This window comes from Nerophis lumbriciformis, linkage group LG26 (assembly GCF_033978685.3).
Source record: "Nerophis lumbriciformis linkage group LG26, RoL_Nlum_v2.1, whole genome shotgun sequence".
In the NCBI taxonomy this organism is placed as follows: Eukaryota; Metazoa; Chordata; class Actinopteri; order Syngnathiformes; family Syngnathidae; genus Nerophis; species Nerophis lumbriciformis.
In genome coordinates this window covers 30,881,612-30,903,311 of record NC_084573.2, presented here as the reverse complement: position 1 = coordinate 30,903,311, position 21,700 = coordinate 30,881,612, and the positions used below count along the sequence as shown (strand labels likewise).

The 21,700-nt window shown below is 39.7% G+C and overlaps 2 protein-coding genes across 8 annotated transcripts in view; one reads left to right on the top strand and one right to left on the bottom strand.

Moving 5' to 3' along the window:
* The window catches only part of LOC133623711 (major histocompatibility complex class I-related gene protein-like), a 112,639-nt gene that overhangs the window by 27,424 nt on the left and 63,515 nt on the right, over positions 1–21,700 (top strand). For 4 of the 7 annotated variants that reach the window (XM_061987023.1, XM_061987024.1, XM_061987027.1 and 1 more), the window contains one exon: positions 7,958–8,022. The exons of 1 other annotated variant lie outside the window; for it this stretch is intronic. In XM_061987023.1, the coding sequence (XP_061843007.1) occupies positions 7,958–8,022 (65 nt within the window). Of the gene's footprint in view, positions 1–7,957; positions 8,023–8,512; positions 8,603–21,700 lie in introns of those variants that run through there. 2 more of the 7 variants (XM_061987029.1, XM_061987028.1) reach the window with 2 other exon arrangements.
* Positions 1–21,700, bottom strand: part of tshr (thyroid stimulating hormone receptor) — a 74,349-nt gene that overhangs the window by 16,077 nt on the left and 36,572 nt on the right. The window contains exons 4-7 of the mRNA XM_061987020.1: positions 15,736–15,810; positions 11,475–11,549; positions 5,190–5,267; positions 1,930–1,998 (exon numbers count right to left, since the gene is read on the bottom strand). Coding sequence (XP_061843004.1) covers positions 1,930–1,998; positions 5,190–5,267; positions 11,475–11,549; positions 15,736–15,810 — 297 coding nt within the window. The remainder of the gene's footprint in view (positions 1–1,929; positions 1,999–5,189; positions 5,268–11,474; positions 11,550–15,735; positions 15,811–21,700) is intronic.

Here is a 21,700-nt window from a genome sequence, read left to right as displayed (position 1 = left end):
GGAATCGTGTGATGCCCAAAGATTCACAGCCCTAGTTTTTAGCATTTTTCAATAACCCCTAAACTATATTTTGATTTGAGGATCGATATTAGAGCATAAAGATCTGGTATCGATATTGCAGTATCCATCCGCACATCACTATCTCTCAGGGTTTCGGCGGGGCCGTAGCCTATCCCAACTGAAATCAAACCCTGTAAAATTAGACGGAAGAACTGTGGTTGAAGACAGAGCGCCATCACCACACATCTTTCCGATGCAATAAGCCCAATAAAGCTCTGTTTGTCTTGGTTAAGCAGTGCTGGCATCACCGACTCCAACTCAAACACCACACACATGCTCTGACTCACTCATGGACTAATTAGGCTCTTGTAAAGTGTCCGAAGGCGTTAGGTACTAGCAAACGGAGCTAAAGCTAGATTATCGTTATATAATCAATACCTCATATCCTGAATATCCATCGGGGGAATGCATGTTGCAGCCAAGCAACAATTATAGTCGTGATTGACCTCTTGGAGTCGGTCACAAAGAGTCCAGTGTCAACAGAGTGGATGCAAGCAAGGAACTCTTAATGCAGACTTCCTGCTGCCCAATTTACAGGCATATTTTCCCATGAGAACTTGAGCAGGCTAATCAAAAGCTTGGCGAAGGGCCTGTTGGAGCGCATGTGAGAGGGTCCGCCGAGACGAGGCGAAACGGGGATCGGTTCGCCGCGTAAAAACACACGTGACACGTGTCGGCAACGGTTCAATCCTACGAGTTGTGAGGTCCGAAAGTGCCGAGCAAAGCTGTCAAAGCAAAGTGTAGAAAGGCACTTCATCGCTTCTACGCGCGTTCTCGTTTTTCAACGCTTAAACCAGGGGTGTTCAACATTATTGACTGGGGGGCCGCCGCATTGGGCTTAAAAAATGTGGCCGGGGGCCGAAAGCCGGCTGCATGCAAAGTAGCAATATATATATATATATGTATATGTATATGTATTTGTATTTATATATATATGTATATATGTATTTATATATATATGTATATATGTATTTATATATATATGTATATATGTATTTATATATATATGTATATATGTATTTATATATATATGTATATATGTATTTATATATATGTATATATGTATTTATATGTATTTATATATATATGTATTTATATGTGTATGTATGTATGTATTTATATATATATATATATATATATATATGTGTGTGTGTATATATATATATATATATATATATATATATATATATAAAACTTGTATACATATGTGAGTACATATAATAATATAATGGGCATATAATTAATAATTATTATAATTGTTTTTTAAGAGTATGTGAAAGTTCAACTCCTACCTTTACTTCCGTGACAACCTCCTTAAGGTTTTTTTTAATCAATCAGAAATATCAAGCTGTTAAAATGCAGCAAACATTGATATGTGTGGTGAGAGTGTTTTGCATTTTTCCCCATCATCCCTTGCAACAGACTTAAATGGGTGAAATTTTAATTTTATTTTTTTATGTTGATTGGGCGTTTTTTTAAAACATCCAAAAAGTTCAATGAGCAGGTTGTGTTATGTGTGACCATATTGGCTAAATGTTTGTGCTGGTTGATTTTTTTTCTGCATTGTGACTAGGGAAGGTTGTTTGGATTGGGTCATAGAAATAAATCCTGTGCTGTGTTTCCCTCTAAGCACAGTTATGTTTGAGTTGCTATCGTTTGCCGCCTGATGGTGACAAATCGACAATTGTCAGATCGCTGAATATTTTGTATAGAATTTGATTACACCTCTCCATGCCATTTTGCTTATTGAGCCAAATTGAAGACGCTGGTGGGCCGCATTTGACCCCCGGGCCGTAGTTTGGACACCCCTGGCTGAAACACCCCCCCTTCAGGCTGTGGCCAGAATCGGTGTGAGGAGGTTTGACGTACACTTGGTCGAGCTTGGTCCCGTTGAACGCGTGATGCTGGATCTCCCTGAAGCCGTTTCCATAAAGCATCCTGAAAGACAAGGACAACAGGTCTGTGTTCTCACCGTGCATAGCGAGTATGTAGTCCACATCTCATGGTGACGTCTCGTCTGCCTGTGTCATTTTGTGGTTTAAAGGCTTAACGTTTTTTTTTGTTGTAAACGCTGCTCTGTGTAATTCATGTCCAATCCCTTCTTCCTTCAGCCTGAAACCTGAGCACATGTGCACACGGGCGCTTGTTGTTTGTGTTTTTGTGTTTCATAGTCGGGACATGTTTTCAAAGTGAGCTCATTCTGACCTGTCCGCACCTCTTCTAGGTTTTTACAAATGTTTATTAAAAGGCACTAAGCTTTAGGTTTTACTGTAGTAGACTTAATGAAATTCTTACAATTTATGGAGCAATGTTTTCCCTTTTTCTGTGAATAGTGTAGTAGTGGTTTGTTAGGTAGTAGTTTCAAACAGATGGCCCCTGTGTCCAACTATGCTGAAACATGAGGTTGACCACAATTTGTTCAGATTCTAAATCATTTTCCCCCCCATTGAAAATAATGGACAATGCACCACACCATTCGATTCGAATCTTGGGAGTAATTTGATTCAGAATCGATTCAAACTGATCTTTGATTCAAAATCAATACTTTTTAAATAACATTGGATGCCAGCTCTGATTAACTATATTCCTCCATAAAATAGACAGCTCTGATAAATGTCTATATTACTTAAAATAAAACTGTTTTTTAATAAAATTCTACCCAAACATCTAATAAAATCAAATGCAAATAAGGCAACAAGAGAAGTATCCAACACTTCTCTTTTCTAAAGTAAATATTTACTGCAGATATAGATCATCTACATCAAAAATATGATTTGCCTGAGTGGCTGGACTGGACAAAAAAATATATGTATGTGTGTGTGTGTATATATATGTATAATAAAATAGTCCAAAAAAATTATATTTTTAATTTTTTTAATTGATTTTGATTTTTTGGGCTTCACGGTGGAAGAGGGGTTAGTGCATCTTCCTCACAATACGAAGGTCCTGAGTAGTCTTGGGTTCAATCCCGGGCTCGGGAACTTTCTGTGTGGAGTTTGCATGTCCTCCCCGTGACTGCGTGGGTTCCCTCCGGGTACTCCGGCTTCCTCCCACCTCCAAAGACATGCACCTGGGGATAAGTTGATTGGCAACACTAAATTGGCCCTAGTGTGTGGATGTGAGTGTGAATGTTGTCTGTCTATCTGTGTTGGCCCTGCGATGAGGGGGCGACTTGTCCAGGGTGTACCCCGCCTTCCGCCCGATTGTAGCTGAGATAGGCTCCAGCGCCCCCCGCGACCCCAAAGGGAATAAGCGGTAGAAAATGGATGGATGGATGGATGGATTTTGATTTTTTTCAATTGAAAACCGATAATTTTTTTTGACACCCCAAATGTCTGTCCAACAGTACAGTACAGAGACAACGTTTATATTCTTATTTGTGTTTCATTGTATCCATTACTTTTAGACAGATTAGAATAAAAGATCATCACTCCTAAAAGGGAGGGTCCTGACTAGGGATGTCCCGATCCAGGTTTTTGCACTTCCGATCCGATACCGATATTGTTTTTGCATTTCCGATCCGATACCGATACTGACCGATACTGATCGATACTGGCCTATCCGAGCATGTATTAAAGTTTAAAGTTATTTAGCCTACTTAGTTGTCAGAATCATGTTGAAAAGGGTTTTAGTACTCTTTATAACAACTAGCCAGCTGAATTAGGGGAGTTTGAATAATACACAATGGTTGGTAACAAGAAACTGACCTGTTTATTCAAGGATAAACACAAAATAGACAAAATTATACATGACAAACAGAAATGGCATCATTTAACTAGGGCTGGGCGATATGGCCTTTTTTTAATATTGCGATATTTTAAGGCCATATTGCGATACACAATATATATCTTGATATTTTGCCTTAGCCTTGAATGAACACTTGATGCATATAATCACAGCAGTATGATGATTCTATGTGTTTTGATTGATTGATTGAGACTTTTATTAGTAGGTTGCACAGTGAAGTACATATTCCGTACAATTGACCACTAAATGGTAACACCCGAATAAGTTTTTCAACTTGTTTAAGACGGGGTCCACTTAAATTGATTCATGATACAGATATATACTATTTTGATGGTGTGGAGTCTGGACGTGTGGCACCGAATGGAGATAAGCGTCTCGACAGACGTCACAATATTTGAACAATGATGACGAAAACTGTTGTCTCTGTCGTGTCCGTGTGTCGAAAATTGTTATGCGCTTATTTTTTTATTTGATTTCGTGCTTGGCATAGATATTCCGTGCGCAGAGGACGCTTGAGCAGGCGCGCACCTTAGCAGCTGCGCTAGCATCACAGCTAACGTTAGCCATGCCGCTACCTCGCTCTCTGCTGGGAGAGGACGTATACGTATGTGACGTGTGTAAGAAGGTGCGCTCGCTGTCTGTGAGAGGGAGACACAGGAAAGAGTGAGAAGAGCCTGTTGTGTAATGCCAGCAGCTAAAAGCAACTGCGTGAGAATTGTGGATGTGTTGAAGGTGTGCTGGAAAATGCGGAACGGAAATTACGGAGCAGCAGAAAAGTGGAATGTATTATTTAAATAGGTGCGTTGGAAAACACGGACCGTTTTTTTTTTTTAAACTGGATCTGGATCGGCATTTTCCCATGCCTTGCCGATACGCAATTTTTGGCAAATATCGGCAGCCGATCCGATCCAAATATCGGATCGGGACATCCCTAGTCCTGACAAAATGTTTAGTTTACTTAGCCATTTTTTATGCTTGAAAATGCCTAATTTAGTGCAAAAATGTTGTAGAAAATGCTTTAAAAACCACAACAAAGTAATTGTAATTCATCATGTTGACACACTATGTTGAATGATGCGGACATGTTTGTTACTGGATACTATTTGTAATTAATATGCAACTATAATTATTTTATACTTGTTTATATTGACAAATGTGCTGCAAACCCTGCAATATTGTTCAATGATTAATACGTATGTCAAGCTTGTTTGCTATTGTGTGCTTAGCCGTTGTGTAGCTGCTAGCTCCTCGTATCGGACATTTCACCGATATTTGTTTTTCTTCTGATATCGGACCGATGTCAATAACATATCGGGACACGCCTACGAGGAACGTGACAAGTGTATATTGACGCGTGTGTGTGTGCCATGCCAATATCTCACACTGTCAGTAGGGCGCTGGTGATGCCACGGAAGGAGTTAGGCGGGATCACAGTCATGTAGGGATGATCTACAATTTCCCTGCAGAAAAAGACACACAAAGAGGGCATTAAGTGATGCTGCACACTTCACTGGAAAGTGGCGCAGACGGGCTCGCTCGCTATGGACGATTGATGTGTTCAAACTTATTGCGCTACAGCTGGAAAATGAAAGTGGGTAGGGAAGATGATTGATGGAATGACTCGGTGGCATGAAACCACACACACTTGATGACTCCGAACATCTCAGGAACGTCGAAGCTTAGCAAGTGCACATAATAAGGGCTTGTGTAGCGTTCACTTCTCTAACAGAGGTCACATTTGGGTTGGAAAACAACCAAAGCAGTCGCCCTAAGGCAGGAACTCACAAATTTGCCTGGCAGGCTGTCCTAATTTGACCTGTCGCGTTAAGAACATGTCAAAAAAAGTGAGCCACCATCATGGACTTTTGAGTCATGTGTGTATATATATGTATATATACATATATATATGTATATGTGTATATATGTAAATGTGTATATAAAATATATATATATATATATATATATATATATATATGTGTGTGTGTGTGTATATGTGTATATATATATATAGTGAAAAAAGTTTTTTTTTATAGAACAAAATTATGTAATTTTACTAAATTAAATCAAATCATACTATGAAAAAAAGTATTTTCTTCGTAACATTTTCATTAAACATTTTTACAAGAAAACATGCCATTTTACAGGATTTAAGTCAAATATATTATTTTTCTTTTCTTTCAGAAAAACACAATATTGAGTAAAAGTTATTTTACCAGAATTGGGTGGAAAAATATTTTATGAAAAACGTTTATTTTTATTTTTTTAAAGGATGCCAATTTACATGATTAAAGTCAAATATATCCATCCATCCATCCATCTTCTTCCGCTTATCCAAGGTCGGGTCGCGGGGGCAGCAGCCTAAGCAGGGAAGCCCAGACTTCCCTCTCCCCAGCCACTTTAATCTTTTTATGATTAAAGTCAAATATATTGTGAAATTTTAAATAAATAATATTTAAAATTATTAGAAATATATATATATATATATATATATATATATATATATATATATATATATATATATATATATATATATATTATTTTTTAATGAAAAATATGCCATTTTACCTGATTAAAGCCAAATTTATTGTGAAAAAAGTGTTTTATTGTATTATTTTTTGAGGGAAAAAAATTGTCATTCAAGAATTTTTAGGAATATTTCAATCAATCAATCAATGTTTATTTATATAGCCCTAAATCACAAGTGTCTCAAAGGGCTGCACAAGCCACAACGACATCCTCGGTATAGCCCACATAAGGGCAAGGAAAAACTCACCCCAGTGGGACGTCGATGTGAATGACTATGAGAAACCTTGGAGAGGACCGCATATGTGGGTAACCCCCCCCCCCCCCCCCCCCCCTCTAGGGAGCCCGAATGCAATGGATGTCGAGTGGGTCTAACATAATATTGTGAGAGTCCAGTCCATAGTGGATCCAGCATAACAGTAAGAGTCCAGTCCACAGTGGGGTCAGCAGGAAACCATCCCGAGCGGAGACGGGTCAGCAGCGCAGAGATGTTCCCAACCGATATACAGGCGAGCGGTCCACCCCGGGTCCCGACCCCGGACAGCCAGCACCCCATCCATGGCCTCCGGATCTGTGTGTCTCCCCTTCCACAAGGGATAGGGGGGAGCAGAGGAGAAAAGAAAAGAAACGGCAGATCAACTGGTCTAAAAAAAGGGGGGCTATTCAAAGGCTAGAGTATACAAATGAGTTTTGAGATGGGACTTAAATGTTTCTACTGAGGTAGCATCTCTAACTGTTACTACAGCCCGCAGACTTTTTTTGGGCTCTGGGAATCACTAATAAGCCGGAGTTCTTTGAACGCAGATTTATTTATTTGGAGAAAAAAATGTTTACGAAACAAGTTTATGTAATTTTACAAGATTTAAAGTCAAATACACTATGAAAAAAAGTATTTATTTTTACAGAAAAGTTAATATGAGAAAAAGTTGCCATTGTAAAATAATTGTCGGACAATTTTAAGAAAAAAAATAAAATAATTACATGTCAATTTTTATTTTATTTTACAAGAACAAAGTCAAATAAATTATGAAAAAATATATATTTTTAGACAAAGTAATATTGTGAGAAACAGTTGTCAATGTACAAGAATTATGCACTGTGGGAATATTTTGAGACAAAAGTTGAGAAATTTACAACAACATTTTACAGAAACAAAAACACTTATCAAATAAAAACCTTAAACCAAAAAGGTCAATGGCAGTTTTGCCAACGGGCACTTGCATATTGACTACATAAGAAGTAGTATTTGTAATCAGATCAGAGATATTAACAGCCGATATTACCCACAGTCCTACAGCAACATGAGAACCAACTCTCAGCTGACGTCTACTTCCCTCTATTCAAGCATACCCCTGCTTCTAATTCGAGTGGTCCATCACATTCCGATGTAATGGCTGCATTTACAAAAGAAAGGTGGCTGATTGTCGGTCGTTGAGTGGTACATTTTAAACATACAGCTTATTGGCTGCCTTCTGGGAATTGCAGGGGGGTAAGAAAACCCTCGGAGTTCAAGTGCTAAAGGGGTCTTATTAGGATTTTTTGCTGCATGTAAAACACTTCCTTGTGGTCTACATAACATGTCATTTTGGTTCTTTGGTCAAAACTTTGCATACATTCTGCTTTACAGACCATCTTCAGGCCGCATTCTGACCGTCTCTTCATTTAGCGCTTCCATGTGGACTCCACTGACAGGTAAGTTCAAACTATACGCTACTTTGTATTAGAAAGGGTAACCACGTAGGATGCATGTGCACGTACGAGCCAGTTTGCCCCACAACAAGTAGTAGTTTTTTTAATGCAATTGACTTTTTATCTTTTGTGAAGAAGAAACGCTTCTTTAACGATCAAGAATTTAAAAAATATTAATTAAAAAGTTGGTGACCAAGGAGTTTCTCCCGTCTAAAACATTAAAGACTATAGCATATACCGTATTTTTCGGACTATAAGCGCCAGTTTTTTTTATAGTTTGGCCGGGGGTGCGACTTATGTGTAGGGATGATGCTCAAATCCGGTTTTCCCGGTTGTTCGATAAGAAAAGAACTGAGTCCTCGGACTCGAATCCCTTTTTGAGAACCGGTACCTGTTAACGAGACCACTATAGTAAAGAAAAAAAGTTTTTTTTTTTATTCGAATCCCGTCCCGACAAAAAATGCCCCGTGAGACATCACAAGAAATGACGTCACGTAGCTCAGTCATTTGTCACGGTGGGGTGCAGCGGGCTGCGGTTCGTTCCCGGGACGCAAAACTGACTGCTCCGGATGAAAGCGTGCAGGTAGGAGATGATTTATTTCTCATAAATCATACACATTAAAACAGACAGGAACGAAACAAAAGGAAAGCGTGCCGTTCGCACGAGAAGCTAAAGCAAAAACTTACTTAGCACAGGAATACTAGAAGCTAAGGTAACTTTAGCACAGGAATCATGCGTTCGAAAACCAGAATGCCAACGTAACTGTTGCAAATGCAAACAATGAAGCCACGACGAGTGACCGGAAAAGTCAGGCTTCAATAGAGTTTCTGATGAGCAACAGGTGCGCGTACAAGGCAGGTGAAAATCATAAGTAACCATGGTGACTAAAACAAACCCCCGAAGTGCACAAAACCACTAAGGAAGTCCAAAACTAACAGAACATAACTAAACAAAACATGATCCGACAAATATATACATCATTTACTGACCTTTTTATAATAAAATATCTGTGAATTAGTATATACAACAGTTTTGTAATATGTAATTAATTAATTCAGTCATTATTTGAGTCACTTGAGAAAAAGCGCTATATAATGATAAATGATAAATGGGTTGTACTTGTATAGCACTTTTCTACCTTCAAGGTACTCAAAGCGCTTTGACACTACTTCCACATTTACCCATTCACACACACATTCACACACTGATGGAGGGAGCTGCCATGCAAGGCGCTAACCAGCACCCATCAGGAGCAAGGGTGAAGTGTCTTGCTCAGGACACAATAAATATAATTCACTTCACTTCACTTCACTATTAATATACTGAGATGAAGAATATCTTATTTTCAATAAGGTTGAAAGTATTTCTCATAATTCTTCTTCTTTGTACTTTGTAAGCACTATTCATTTGAACAACCTCTTAAACTGGATCATATCAGTACAATGTTTAACTTCTTTACTTAATCCATTCCATCATTTAATTCCACATCATTTTAGCTGTTTGCAATTTTCCAAATCATCGAACTTTAATATTTTTGACTCAATGAATAAAGGTGTTTGTATGTTCTCTATATCCAACATTATCCATCCATCCATCTTCTTCCGCTTATCCGAGGTCGGGTCGCGGGGGCAGCAGCCTAAGCAGGGAAGCCCAGACTTCCCTCTCCCCAGCCACTTCGTCCAGCTCCTCCCGGGGGATCCCGAGGCGTTCCCAGGCCAGCTGGGAGACATAGTCTTCCCAACGTGTCCTGGGTCTTCCTCGTGGCCTCCTACCGGTCGGACATGCCCTAAACACCTCCCTAGGGAGGCGCTCGGGTGGCATCCTGACCAGATGCCCGAACCACCTCATCTGGCTCCTCTCGATGTGGAGGAGCAGCGGCTTTACTTTGAGCTCCCCCCGGATGACAGAGCTTCTCACCCTATCTCTAAGGGAGAGCCCTGCCACCCGGCGGAGGAAACTCATTTCGGCCGCTTGTACCCGTGATCGTGTCCTTTCGGTCATAACCCAAAGCTCATGACCATAGGTGAGGATGGGAATGTAGATCGACCGGTAAATTGAGAGCTTTGCCTTCCGGCTCAGCTCCTTCTTCACCACAACGGATCGATACAGCGTCCGCATTACTGAAGACGCCGCACCGATCCGCCTGTCGATCTCACGATCCACTCTTCCCTCACTCGTGAACAAGACTCCGAGGTACTTGAACTCCTCCACTTGGGGCAGGGTCTCCTCCCCAACCCGAAGATGGCATTCCACCCTTTTCCGGGACATAACTAAACAAAACATGATCCGACAAATATATACATCATTTACTGACCTTTTTATAATAAAATATCTGTGAATTAGTATATACAACAGTTTTGTAATATGTAATTAATTAATTCAGTCATTATTAATATACTGAGATGAAGAATATCTTATTTTCAATAAGGTTGAAAGTATTTCTCATAATTCTTCTTCTTTGTACTTTGTAAGCACTATTCATTTGAACATGGATCATATCAGTACAATGTTTAACTTCTTTACTTCATCCATTCCATCATTTAATTCCACATCATTTTAGCTGTTTGCAATTTTACCAAATCATCGAACTTTAATATTTTTGACTCAATGAATAAAAGTGTTTGTATGTTCTCTATATCCAACATTATGTATCAGTCTAATTTATCTTTTTTCGTAACACGGTTAACGAATGTAGCGCACATTTGTAGTTATTTCCCCACATTTCTGCACAATAACTCAGATACGGTAACACTATAGTAGCGAGCAGTAGAGAATGTGAAGTGATTTGTTAAACAAAATATTGTTTTTTTTTTCCATATACAACAACCTATCTGGACTCTATAAGAGAATCGAAAAGGAATCGGTTCGATAATAGGCTCGAACTCGATAATTTCTTATCAAACATCATCCCTACTTATGTGTGAAATTATTAACACATTACCGTAAAATAACAAATAATATTATTTAGCTCATTCACGTAAGAGACTAGACGTATAAGATTTCATGGGATTTAGCGATTAGGAGTGACAGATTGTTTGGTAAGCGTATAGCATGTTCTATATGTTATAGTTATTTGAATGACTCTTACCATAATATGTTATGTTAACATACCAGGCACCTTCTCAGTTGGTTATTTATGCCTCATATAACGTACACTTATTCAGCCTGTTGTTCACTATTCTTTATTTATTTTAAATGGCCTTTCCAATGTCTATTCTTGGTGTTGGGTTTTATCAAATAAATTTCCCCCAAAAATGCAACTTATACTCCAGTGCGACTTATATATGTTTTCTCCCTTCTTTATTGTGCATTTTCGGCCGGTGCGACTTATACTCCGGAGCGACTTATACTCCGAAGAATACGGTACTGTATACTCGGAGAGTTTGCCAACATATCTTTAAATGCTTTTATAATCCATCGACATAAGGTCTTAAAGTGGTTAAGGACTACTTACAGGATGAAATTGTTGTCACTGGAGTGGATGTTGCTCAGGTTGGGAAAGGCTGTGAGGCCTGTGTTGAAAATACCCCTGAGGAACGTAAAGAACATGTTAGACAAGACACACGTGTACGTCTTTTAAATATTTCAACAATACTTGGATTGTAGAGCAAACAGACTCCAAGTTCACCCCTAAAAGCCTGTTTCATGAGTGGGGCAACCAACAAACATTGTCGATTTTGGGATCACAGGGGGTGCTGGAGCCTATCTCAGCTGCATTATTATATATGTACACTAGAGATGCGCGGTTTGCGGGCACAACCGCGGAGTCCGCGGATCGGGCGGATGAAATTAAAAAAAATTAGATTTTATCCGCAGGTCGGGTCGGGCGGTTGAAAAAAAAATAAATTAGATTTTAAATAGATTCAGGCGGGTGGCAGTTAAACCAATTCGGAAATATATATACATAGTTAAATGTTGTTACCCACATACGAAAAACGAGCAGGCACCTGCTGCATATGCCACAACAGAAGAAAAAAAAAGAAAAGAGATGGACACTTTTACGGAGCGGAGAAGGGACGCCTCGCCGGGGTCCGGGACCGAGGCCCCTTCCCCCGAGAGGGCCCCACCGGGAGCCGTAGCTGAGGCGATCCGCGAGAAGGGCCCGACGCACGTCCAGGGTCACCACCGCGCCCACCGCACCGACACCCCGCCTCGTCCGCCTTCGCCGCGGCCGGCGTCACGCGCAGCAGGTAAGCAGCTTACCTGCCCGCCACCCCCGTGGCCGGGGGCTCGTAACAGGGGTCACTCCGCGCGCTCCGCCCGCGCAGTTTACCTGCCCGCCACCCCTGTTGCCGGGGGCGCGTAACAGGGGTCACTCCACGCGCAGTGCGCTCACGAAAGGGGTGGGGCTCACCCTGGTTGATATAGACAGCAGCTAGGACGGTGGCCATGGAAGTTGGAACCCGCTAAGGAGTGTGTAACAACCCACCTGCCGAATCAACTAGCCCTGAAAATGGATGGCGCTGGAGCGTCGGGCCCATACCCGGCCGTCGCCGGCAGCGAGACGCGCTTGGAGGTGCGCTCAGCGCGGCTCCCATATGATTGCGCACTGGTGTGCGTCTGGGCCGTGACAGCGTGGCACGCGAATGTCTGTACTGCATTGGATCAGTCTCCTTTCTTTAACAGGCAAAAGCTTTATAACCTCACTAATGCCTTGCATCGTCTATATTAGATATATAACAACGGGCGGGTGTGGTTCTGATCAAATGTTAGCTCGGGTGGATGGCGGATGGTTGACGACTTTCTGATGCGGTTGCGGATGAAATAATTGCCTATCCGCGCATCTCTAATGTACACTATATTGCTAAAAGTATTTGGCCACCTGCCTTGACTCACATATGAACTTGGAAGTGCCATCCCATTCCTAACCCATAGGGTTCAATATGATGTCGGTCCACCTTTTGCAGCTATTACAGCTTCAACTCTTCTGGGAAGGCTGTCCACAAGGTTGCGGAGTGTGTTAATAGGAATTTTCGACCATTCTTCCAAAAGCGCATTGGTGAGGTCACACTGATGTTGGTCGAGAAGGCCTGGCTCTCAGTCGCCGTTCTAATTCATCCCAAAGGTGTTCTATCAGGTTCAGGTCAGGACTCTGTGCAGGCCAGTCAATTTCATCCACACCAGACTCTGTCATCCATGTCTTTATGGACCTTGCTTTGTGCACTGGTGCACAGTCATGTTGGAAGAGGAAGGGGACCACTCCAAACTGTTCCCACAAGGTTGGGAGCATGGAATTGGCCAAAATGTTTTGGTATCCTGGAGCATTCAATGTTCCTTTCACTGGAACTAAGGGGCTGAGCCCAACTCCTGAAAAACAACCCACACTAAAATTCCTCCTCCACCAAATTTCCCACTCGACACAATGAAGTCCGAAATGTACCGTTCTCCTGGCAACCTCCAAACCCAGACTCGTCCATCAGATTGCCAGTTGGAAAAGTGTGATTCATCACTCCATAGAGCGTGTCTCCACTGCTCTAGAGTCCAGTGCATCCGACGCTTTGCATTGGACTTGGTGATATATGGCTTAGATGCAGCTGCTCGGCCATGGACACCCATTCCATGAAGCTCTCTGCGTGCTGTACGTGGGATAATTGGAAGGTCACATGAAGTTTGGAGCTCTGTAGCAACTGACTGTGCAGAAAGTCGGTGACCTCTTTGCACTATGCGCTTCAGCATCTGCTGACCCCTCTCTGTCAGTTTACGTGGCCTACCACTTTGTGGCTTCGTTACTGTTGTTCCCAAACTCTTCCATGTTCTTATAATAAAGCCAACAGTTGACTTTGGAATGTTTAGGAGCGAGGAAATTTCACGACTGGATTTGTTGCACAGGTGGCATCCTATGACAGTTCCACGCTGGAAATCACTGAGAGCGGCCCACTCTTTCACAAATGTTTGTAGAAACAGTCTCCATGCCTAAGTGCTTGATTTTATACAGTTTATGATTATGACACCTGATTCTCATCATTTGCTGGATGATGAGCAGAGGCAGAGTTTTGAGTGTTTTCTTTAGCTCGCTTTCCATGTTTATGTACTCACTGTCCACTGTGTCCAGCTGCCTGAAAGTGGATGACTCCACTGTAGAAATAGCCTGCATGTCTTCTAGCACATACACTGCAATGGCTCTATCAATGTTGTCCTGGCTAACAGTCCCTCTGTTAAATCCCAGCCTCTGTTGGAGGTGGAGGTGAAGTGTGTCTCTCTTTACTAGCTTCGTTGAAGCATTGATTGATTGATTGATTGAGACTTTTATTAGTAGGTTGCACATTGAAGTACATATTCCGTACAATTGACCACTAAATGGTAACACCCCAATAAGTTTTTCAACTTGTGTAAGTCGGGGTCCACTTAAATTGATTCATGATACAAATATATACTATCAGATATATACTATCATCATAATACAGTCATCACACAGGATAATCACATTGAATTATTTACAATCCGGGGTGTGGAGGGGGGCGGGTGGGGTTAGGTTTGTTTTCTATCATCAGTCATCAACAATTGAGAACAGAGAAATGGATATTGAGAGAGAGAGAGAGAGAGAGAGAGAGAGAGAGAGAGAGAGAGAGAGAGAGAGAGAGAGAGAGAGAGAGAGAGAGAGAGAGAGAGAGAGAGAGAGAGAGAGAGAGAGAGAGAGAGAGAGAGAGAGAGAGAGAGAGAGAGAGAGAGAGGTTTGAATTGCTGTTTTGGGCAGTCGATAGGATCTTTGATCCAAGACACAACTTACATTACATTTACATCTAAAATGTTCTTTTCTTTGTGCTCGACAAAAGAAAAGTAGTGAGAATATCTCCATGTTAAGAAACTCGATTTCTGGCTCCGCCATGTCTTGTTAGTAAACACAGAGACGCCCGCCCCCACCCACACAAAGCGCACTTCTTCTTTTCCTTGTGACACAGAAGGACGACACCGCAGCGCTTCAATAAAACACACTCAGATTTTCTGTTTCTAGCCGATACTGCGTTATTTTACGTTATTTTTTATGTAGTAACGCATCATGTAGTATATATTCAGTAACTGAGATACTGAATATAAAAAATAACGCGTTAGACTACTATTTACCGCCGAAAATAACGGCGTTACAGTAACGCCTTACAAAGTAATTTAAATCTCATGAGACAACTAGTTGTAGAGTAAGGGTAGCGTAGTTGTAGTACTGAATTGTGAAGAGTTATGTTTTGTTTTTATTGTCATAAAGAAATACAATCATGTGTGCTTACGGGCTGTATCCCTGCAGACTGTATTGATCTATATTGATATATGATGTATATATTGTGTTTTTTATGTTGATTTAATTAAAAAAAATGTTTTATTTTATTTTATTATTTTTTTTATTTCTTGTGCGGCCCGGTACCAATCTGTCCACGGACCGGTACCGGCCCGCGGCCCGGTGGTAGGGGACCACTGCTTGACATAGTATGTTGTAGTGAATTGTAGTTTCTTGTAGTTGTATTATAATGTGTATTGTAGTTGTTTGTGTTTGTAGGAATGTGGTTGTGGTATTGTAGTTTTTTGTAGTTGTAGTTGTGTAATGTAGATATTTGTAGTTGTAGTAATGTATTGTTGTTTTTTGGAGTTGTGATTCATCGTATCATGAAGTCATTGCAAATACCCAGCACTCGTTTCTATGATATTGATAGTCATTTACTGTATGTAACTGTCAGTGCTAGAACTGTTGTATTTGTGTAAAAAAGAAAAAAAGAATAAGTACTTACAGGTATTTCAGGTTTGGGAGATTTTTAAACGCTTCGGGGTCAATGTAGGTTAAACTCTTCGCATTGCGTATTTCTCTGAAAGAAAAAGAGTATTGTTCAGATTAGGTGCGGGTACCACATTGGGTACTTTTATAGACATCGACCAAATTCTGCCAGTACTACCGGGTATTGATTCGCTTGAAATCAAACGGTGCCACATTTCGATACCTTTGCTGCACGTGACGTCACGTCCGGTTGCAGACTAAACACCGGCTCATGTAAACAATCAGTCAAGCAGCACTCAGGGCGGACTCAGCCAAAGTCCCTCTAAGTATTATTGCAATTTTCAACACCAACAAAGCTAGTATGCTTGGTAGAAAACACTCACACGTAAAGTAAGGCTCCACTCATCTAAAAGCACTAGCTTAATGCTGATTTACATCAAATTTGCCATACTACTACTATTAGCATTAGCAATTTTACATGGCTATTTCAACACATCGAAATTTGTTTATAAAAACTGCAACTTAGATAAATCAAACAGCTTGTGCGTAATACGCACAATACATACAGTATAAACACTTTGTAGGGGTGCCACATAACACTTTCAGCTTCCTGGAAAAAGTTACTTCCTAGTTCGACAACATATAGATAACCTGTACCAGAGGTGTCCAAAGTACGGCCAGTGGGCCAAATGTGGCCCGCCGACGTCTTCAAATTGGCCCGCGAGACGTCATAAGGAATCTTGCCCGCAGGGAGATTGCATTCATTTCAAAAGTATAACATTTCAAATGCTTCTATTTTGACACAATTTAATGGACAAAATGAGTTTTTCCTGGTCACTGACTTTTTATGTTTGGAATGTGCAGTCTCTATTTATATGACCGAATGCAAACAACCTTGCCTAGTCATGGTGCAAATTTTTTTTTTTAATCCAACAATGTTGTTGTTGTTGTTTACTGTTGTTGTTTTTGTCTCTCTGTCTAATCCCCCTCTTGTCCCCACAATTTCCCCCTCTGTCTTCTTTTTTTTTCTCTTTCTATCCCCTCCTGCTCCGGCCCGACTGCACTAAATGATAATATAAATACATTTAATAAAGTCAAATACAAATAAGGCAACAAGAGAAGTATCCTACACTTCTCTTTTGTAAAGTAAATCTGAACAGCCGACATGGGCATCTACATCAACTATATGATTTGCCTGAGAAGCTGGACAGGACACAAAAAAACAACAACAAAAAAACAACAACCAACCAACACAAAATGTAAACAGACATGGTCACTGAACTTTGTGGATATTATAAAAAAAAACAACGTCCAATCACCATAAAAAAAATCCAAATTACACCCATCCATTACAAAGTGTGATGGAAAAATGACCGGTACTTTTTAGAGGCGGTATAGTACTGAATATGATTCATTAGTATCGCGGTACTATACTAATACCGGTATACCGTACAATCCTAATATATATATATATATATATATATATATATATATATATATATGTATATGTATGTGTGGGAAAAAATCACAAGACTACTTCATCTCTACAGGCCTGTTTCATGAGGGGGTTCCCTCAATCATCAGGAGATATATATATATATATATATATCTCCTCTATGCGGTATAGCTCTGTTGGTAGAGCGGCCGTGCCATCAACTTGAGGGTTGCAGGTTCGATCCCCGCGTCCGCCTTCCTAGTCACTTCCGTTGTGTCCTTGGGCAAGACACTTTACCCACCTGCTCCCAGTGCCACCCACACTGGTTTAAATGTAACTTAGATATTGGGTTTTCACTATGTAAAGCGCTTTGAGTCACTGGAGAAAGGCGCTATATAAATATAATTCACTTCACTTCACTTCACTCTACATGCAGTCTGCTTTCGGCCCTCAACGACATTTTTTTTGACCAATGCGGCCCCCAAGTCAAAATGTTTGGACACTCCTGGTCTATACAGTACTGCCATCTAATGTCTTATAATATATAACAACTGCACAGCACAGTTCTCATAATCCGCTCATTTTTAAAGGTTACATTAGAAAATACATTTTTTATTAACAAACAGTATTTAATAATATTTATTGTCACACAAAAAATGGTATCGTTGAGTGCCGATATCGATTACCGGGAATTGGTACCGTGTCGGTTCAAATGTGAGCGGCACCCCGAGTTAAATTGCACAAAACAACTTTCAAGAAGTCTCTGGATGTGTATCAGTGGAATACATAGAGAGACACCATATTGAACATGTCCTTAAACTGAACGCAATTAAGTCAGTGGGCAAGGAGGGAAATGTAGTGCCAAAACCAGAAGTAGATTTAGGAAAAATGTGTTTCCTTAGTGTGTGTTTACTCTGGTTCACCCTGACTCGACTGAGCACTTCTCTCATGTCTCAGTTCAAACGTGTGTTGGCTTTTATTCACATGTCCGGCAGAAAGATTTGCTGCACAATATTTGAATAGACTGTTTTATAAGTTCACAGAAACATTGCCAAGTAGTGCACGTGTTTGGTCAAGTCTTTGGGTTAAGATTCATAGAGTGAATAGAGTTTTAATTGGCCTGTTGTGATTGAAATAGTTTTACTTTGGAGGAATAACCTAAATTGTATCTTGCAGCCTCTATTATTGGCTACGTTCACACTGCAGGGTCGGACGTCCCAATTCGAATGTATTTTTTTTGTCAAATCCGATCTTTTTAGCGGCCGTTCACATTACAAAATAAAAACGCGATTTCTAATTCGAATGCAATCCGACCCGAATGCGAACATGACGTAATGACGTCGCACGCACTGCAGTGTTTACGGTAGTAAACATGGCTGCCACCACTCGTCGGTCGCAGTACCGGCGCGTTTGTGGCAATTTCAAGGATTTTGTGCGATCAAGGTTAACATTCTCTCTGAACCGAATTATTGCACGTAGAAGATTAAAAAGGAAGAGGTTTTATGAGATATTTGGCTTCGATGTGTGTGGGCGAGCATACATATTGTTATGAAGGTCTGTTACTACATTATATATATACTTGCAGTGTGTATATTGTATATATTACATATTGTTATGAAGGTGTCTGTTACAACATTATATATATACTTGCAGTGTGTATATTAAACATATTACATATTGTTATGTAGGTGTCTGTTACTACATTATATATATACTAGCAGTGTGTATATTGTACATATTACATATTGTTATGAAGGTGTCTGTTACTACATTATATATATACTTGCAGTGTGTATATTGTACATATATATTATAATGAAGGTGTCTGTTACTACATTATATATACAGCCTCAATCTTGTTACCCTGCGTAATGACAATAAAGCTGATTCTGATTCTGATTCTGAACTGCAGTGTGTATATTGTACATATTACATATTGTTTTGAAGGTCTGTTACTACATTATATATATACACTTGCAGTCTGTATATTGTATATATTACATATTGTTATGAAGGTGTCTGTTACTACATTATATATATACTTGCAGTGTGTATATTGTACATATTACATATTGTTATGAAGGTGTCTGTTACTACATTATATCTATATACCTGTATCTGTATACTTGCAGTGTGTATATTGTACATATTACATAGTTATTAAGGTGTCTGTTACTAAATCATATATATATATATCAGTGACGTGCAGTCACTAGAGGCAGGTGAGGCGGGGCCTCACCTGCCATCATGGAAAGAAAAAAAATGTAAAAAGAAAAAAAATGTTGCAGTTTATAAATAAAGGTTTATTAAAAAAATTTAAAAAAATGTTTTTAAATTAAAATTAAAAAATTAAAAAGCCTCTGCGCATAGCATAGATCCAACGAATCGATGACTAAATTAAACAGCAACTATTTTTATAATCGCTTTTAATCGATTTAATCGATTAGTTGTTGCAGCCCTAATGTATATGTGTATATATGTATGTATATGTATATGCATGTGTATATATGTATGTGTATGAATGAATGGATGTATGTTTATATACGTATACACATACATATATATATATATATGTATGTATCAGTGACGTGCGGTCACTAGAGGCAGGTGAGGCGGGGCCTCATCTGCCATCATGGAAAGAAAAAAAATGTAAAAAAAAAAAAAAAAAATTGTTATATGTATCCAGTGATTATACTATAAAGTTATTTTCCATTTAACTTCACCAGTTTTAGATTATTTTTATTCAAAATCGCTGAATTTTCACATTTGCCGTTCAAATACTGAGAAGAGACGGTGCGGTGAACAGCAGCCAGTTGAGGCACGTCACTCAGTGCCGCAACATGGATTGCGCAATGACTCGGCTAACTGCTGGCCTGCTGTGCAGTGAGACCGTATTGCTATATGAACTATATTATACATTTCCATAGTTTAGTTAGCTGAGGTATATAATGTACAGTGTATTTTGTCAACAACTGTATGTGTGTAAAGTATTTCTTGTGCTGAGCGATCATAAAACGGCTGCAAAAGACACACTGGCTGAGGCTCGCCTCCTGCACCCCCGCCGTAGAATTGTTATATCAACTAAAGCCCACACTTAAACTTTCCACGTGCAAGATTGAATCTATTTAAAAAAATTATTTCATAAGAAGCCAAAAAGTGCAAAAACAATAATGTTGGTGTTGGAGGAGTTGTGAATGACTGCAGGGACACAACATTAGATACACCTGCAGACTGCAGGTGTACCTAATTCACAACTCCTCCAACACGAACATTATTGTTTTTGCACTTTTTGGCTTCTTATTAAATAACTTTTGTAACCTATTTCCATGGGCTTTCCTCTTTGTGATGTTAAGTTCCTGTTATGCGCTGTTATACAGTATATGCCTTGAGCTCTTATTTTGAAGGCGCTAAGAGCGGAAGTGATGTCACGTTGCGGAGGTTTTTGAAAGAAGGTAAATAAAGTGGTCCTCGTGTAAACTGGAGCCTCCGTGTTTGTTATTTTGTAGTTTCATACAGTATAGGCGACATTTATAAACCCTCGGTTACACTTTTTTAAATAGATTCAATCTTGCACGTGGAAAGTTTAAGTGAGGGCTTTAGTTGCGGCGCATGGACTTAATTTCTAAGTAAAGGTAAGACCATAATAACGTTTTTTTTATTAAATGTGCTTTTTAGTGTGCTACAGTTTTTATGTGTAAAGTTAAAGTTAAGTTAAAGTACCAATGATTGTCACACACACACTAGGTGTAATGAAATTTGTCCTCTGCATTTGACCCATCCCCTTGATCACCCCCTGGGAGGTGAGGGGAGCAGTGGGCAGCAGCGGCGCCGCGCCTGGGAATCATTTTTGGTGATTTAACCCCCAATTCCAACCCTTGATGCTGAGTGCCAAGCAGGGAAGAATGCTGGTATGAACTTTTAAACATAACCCGTTAGCTGCTGCCACTCAAATGGTGAATAAGATACTCTTTAGGGTTCATATGTTTGTAAATCTGACTGTGATGAAGTCAGTGCCTCACCAGCCATCAACCTCACCGCACGTCACTGCAAGTATATATATATATATATATATATATATATATATATATATACTTGCAGTGTGTATGTTGTACATATTACATATTGTTATGAAGGTGTCTGTTACTACATTATATATATACTTGCAGTGTGTATATAAAACGTTGATGAGGGTTTCGAAGTTGTTTACAGGATTTAAAGGCTACATTGGTGACTACCGTTAGCCGCATTGTCCAAGCGTTTTTTTTTAATCATCTTTAAAATCCTAAAGAATAAAGACGTGTCTTCTTGTCTCTCATAATGATTGTGAACGATTCAGGGGGAAAAAAGTGCAGTTCCCCTTTAATGCCATATTTGCAAATGATAGCATGATGATAATAAAACAAAATGTAAGAACTGGACAGCAGTTATCATAACCAGCTTTTAAATGTTGTAATAAACAAAAATACATTTTTTATTCATGCGCACAAAAGTACCAAAAACCGGTATCGATTCCAAGGTCCTGGGAATTGGTACTGTATCGGTGCAA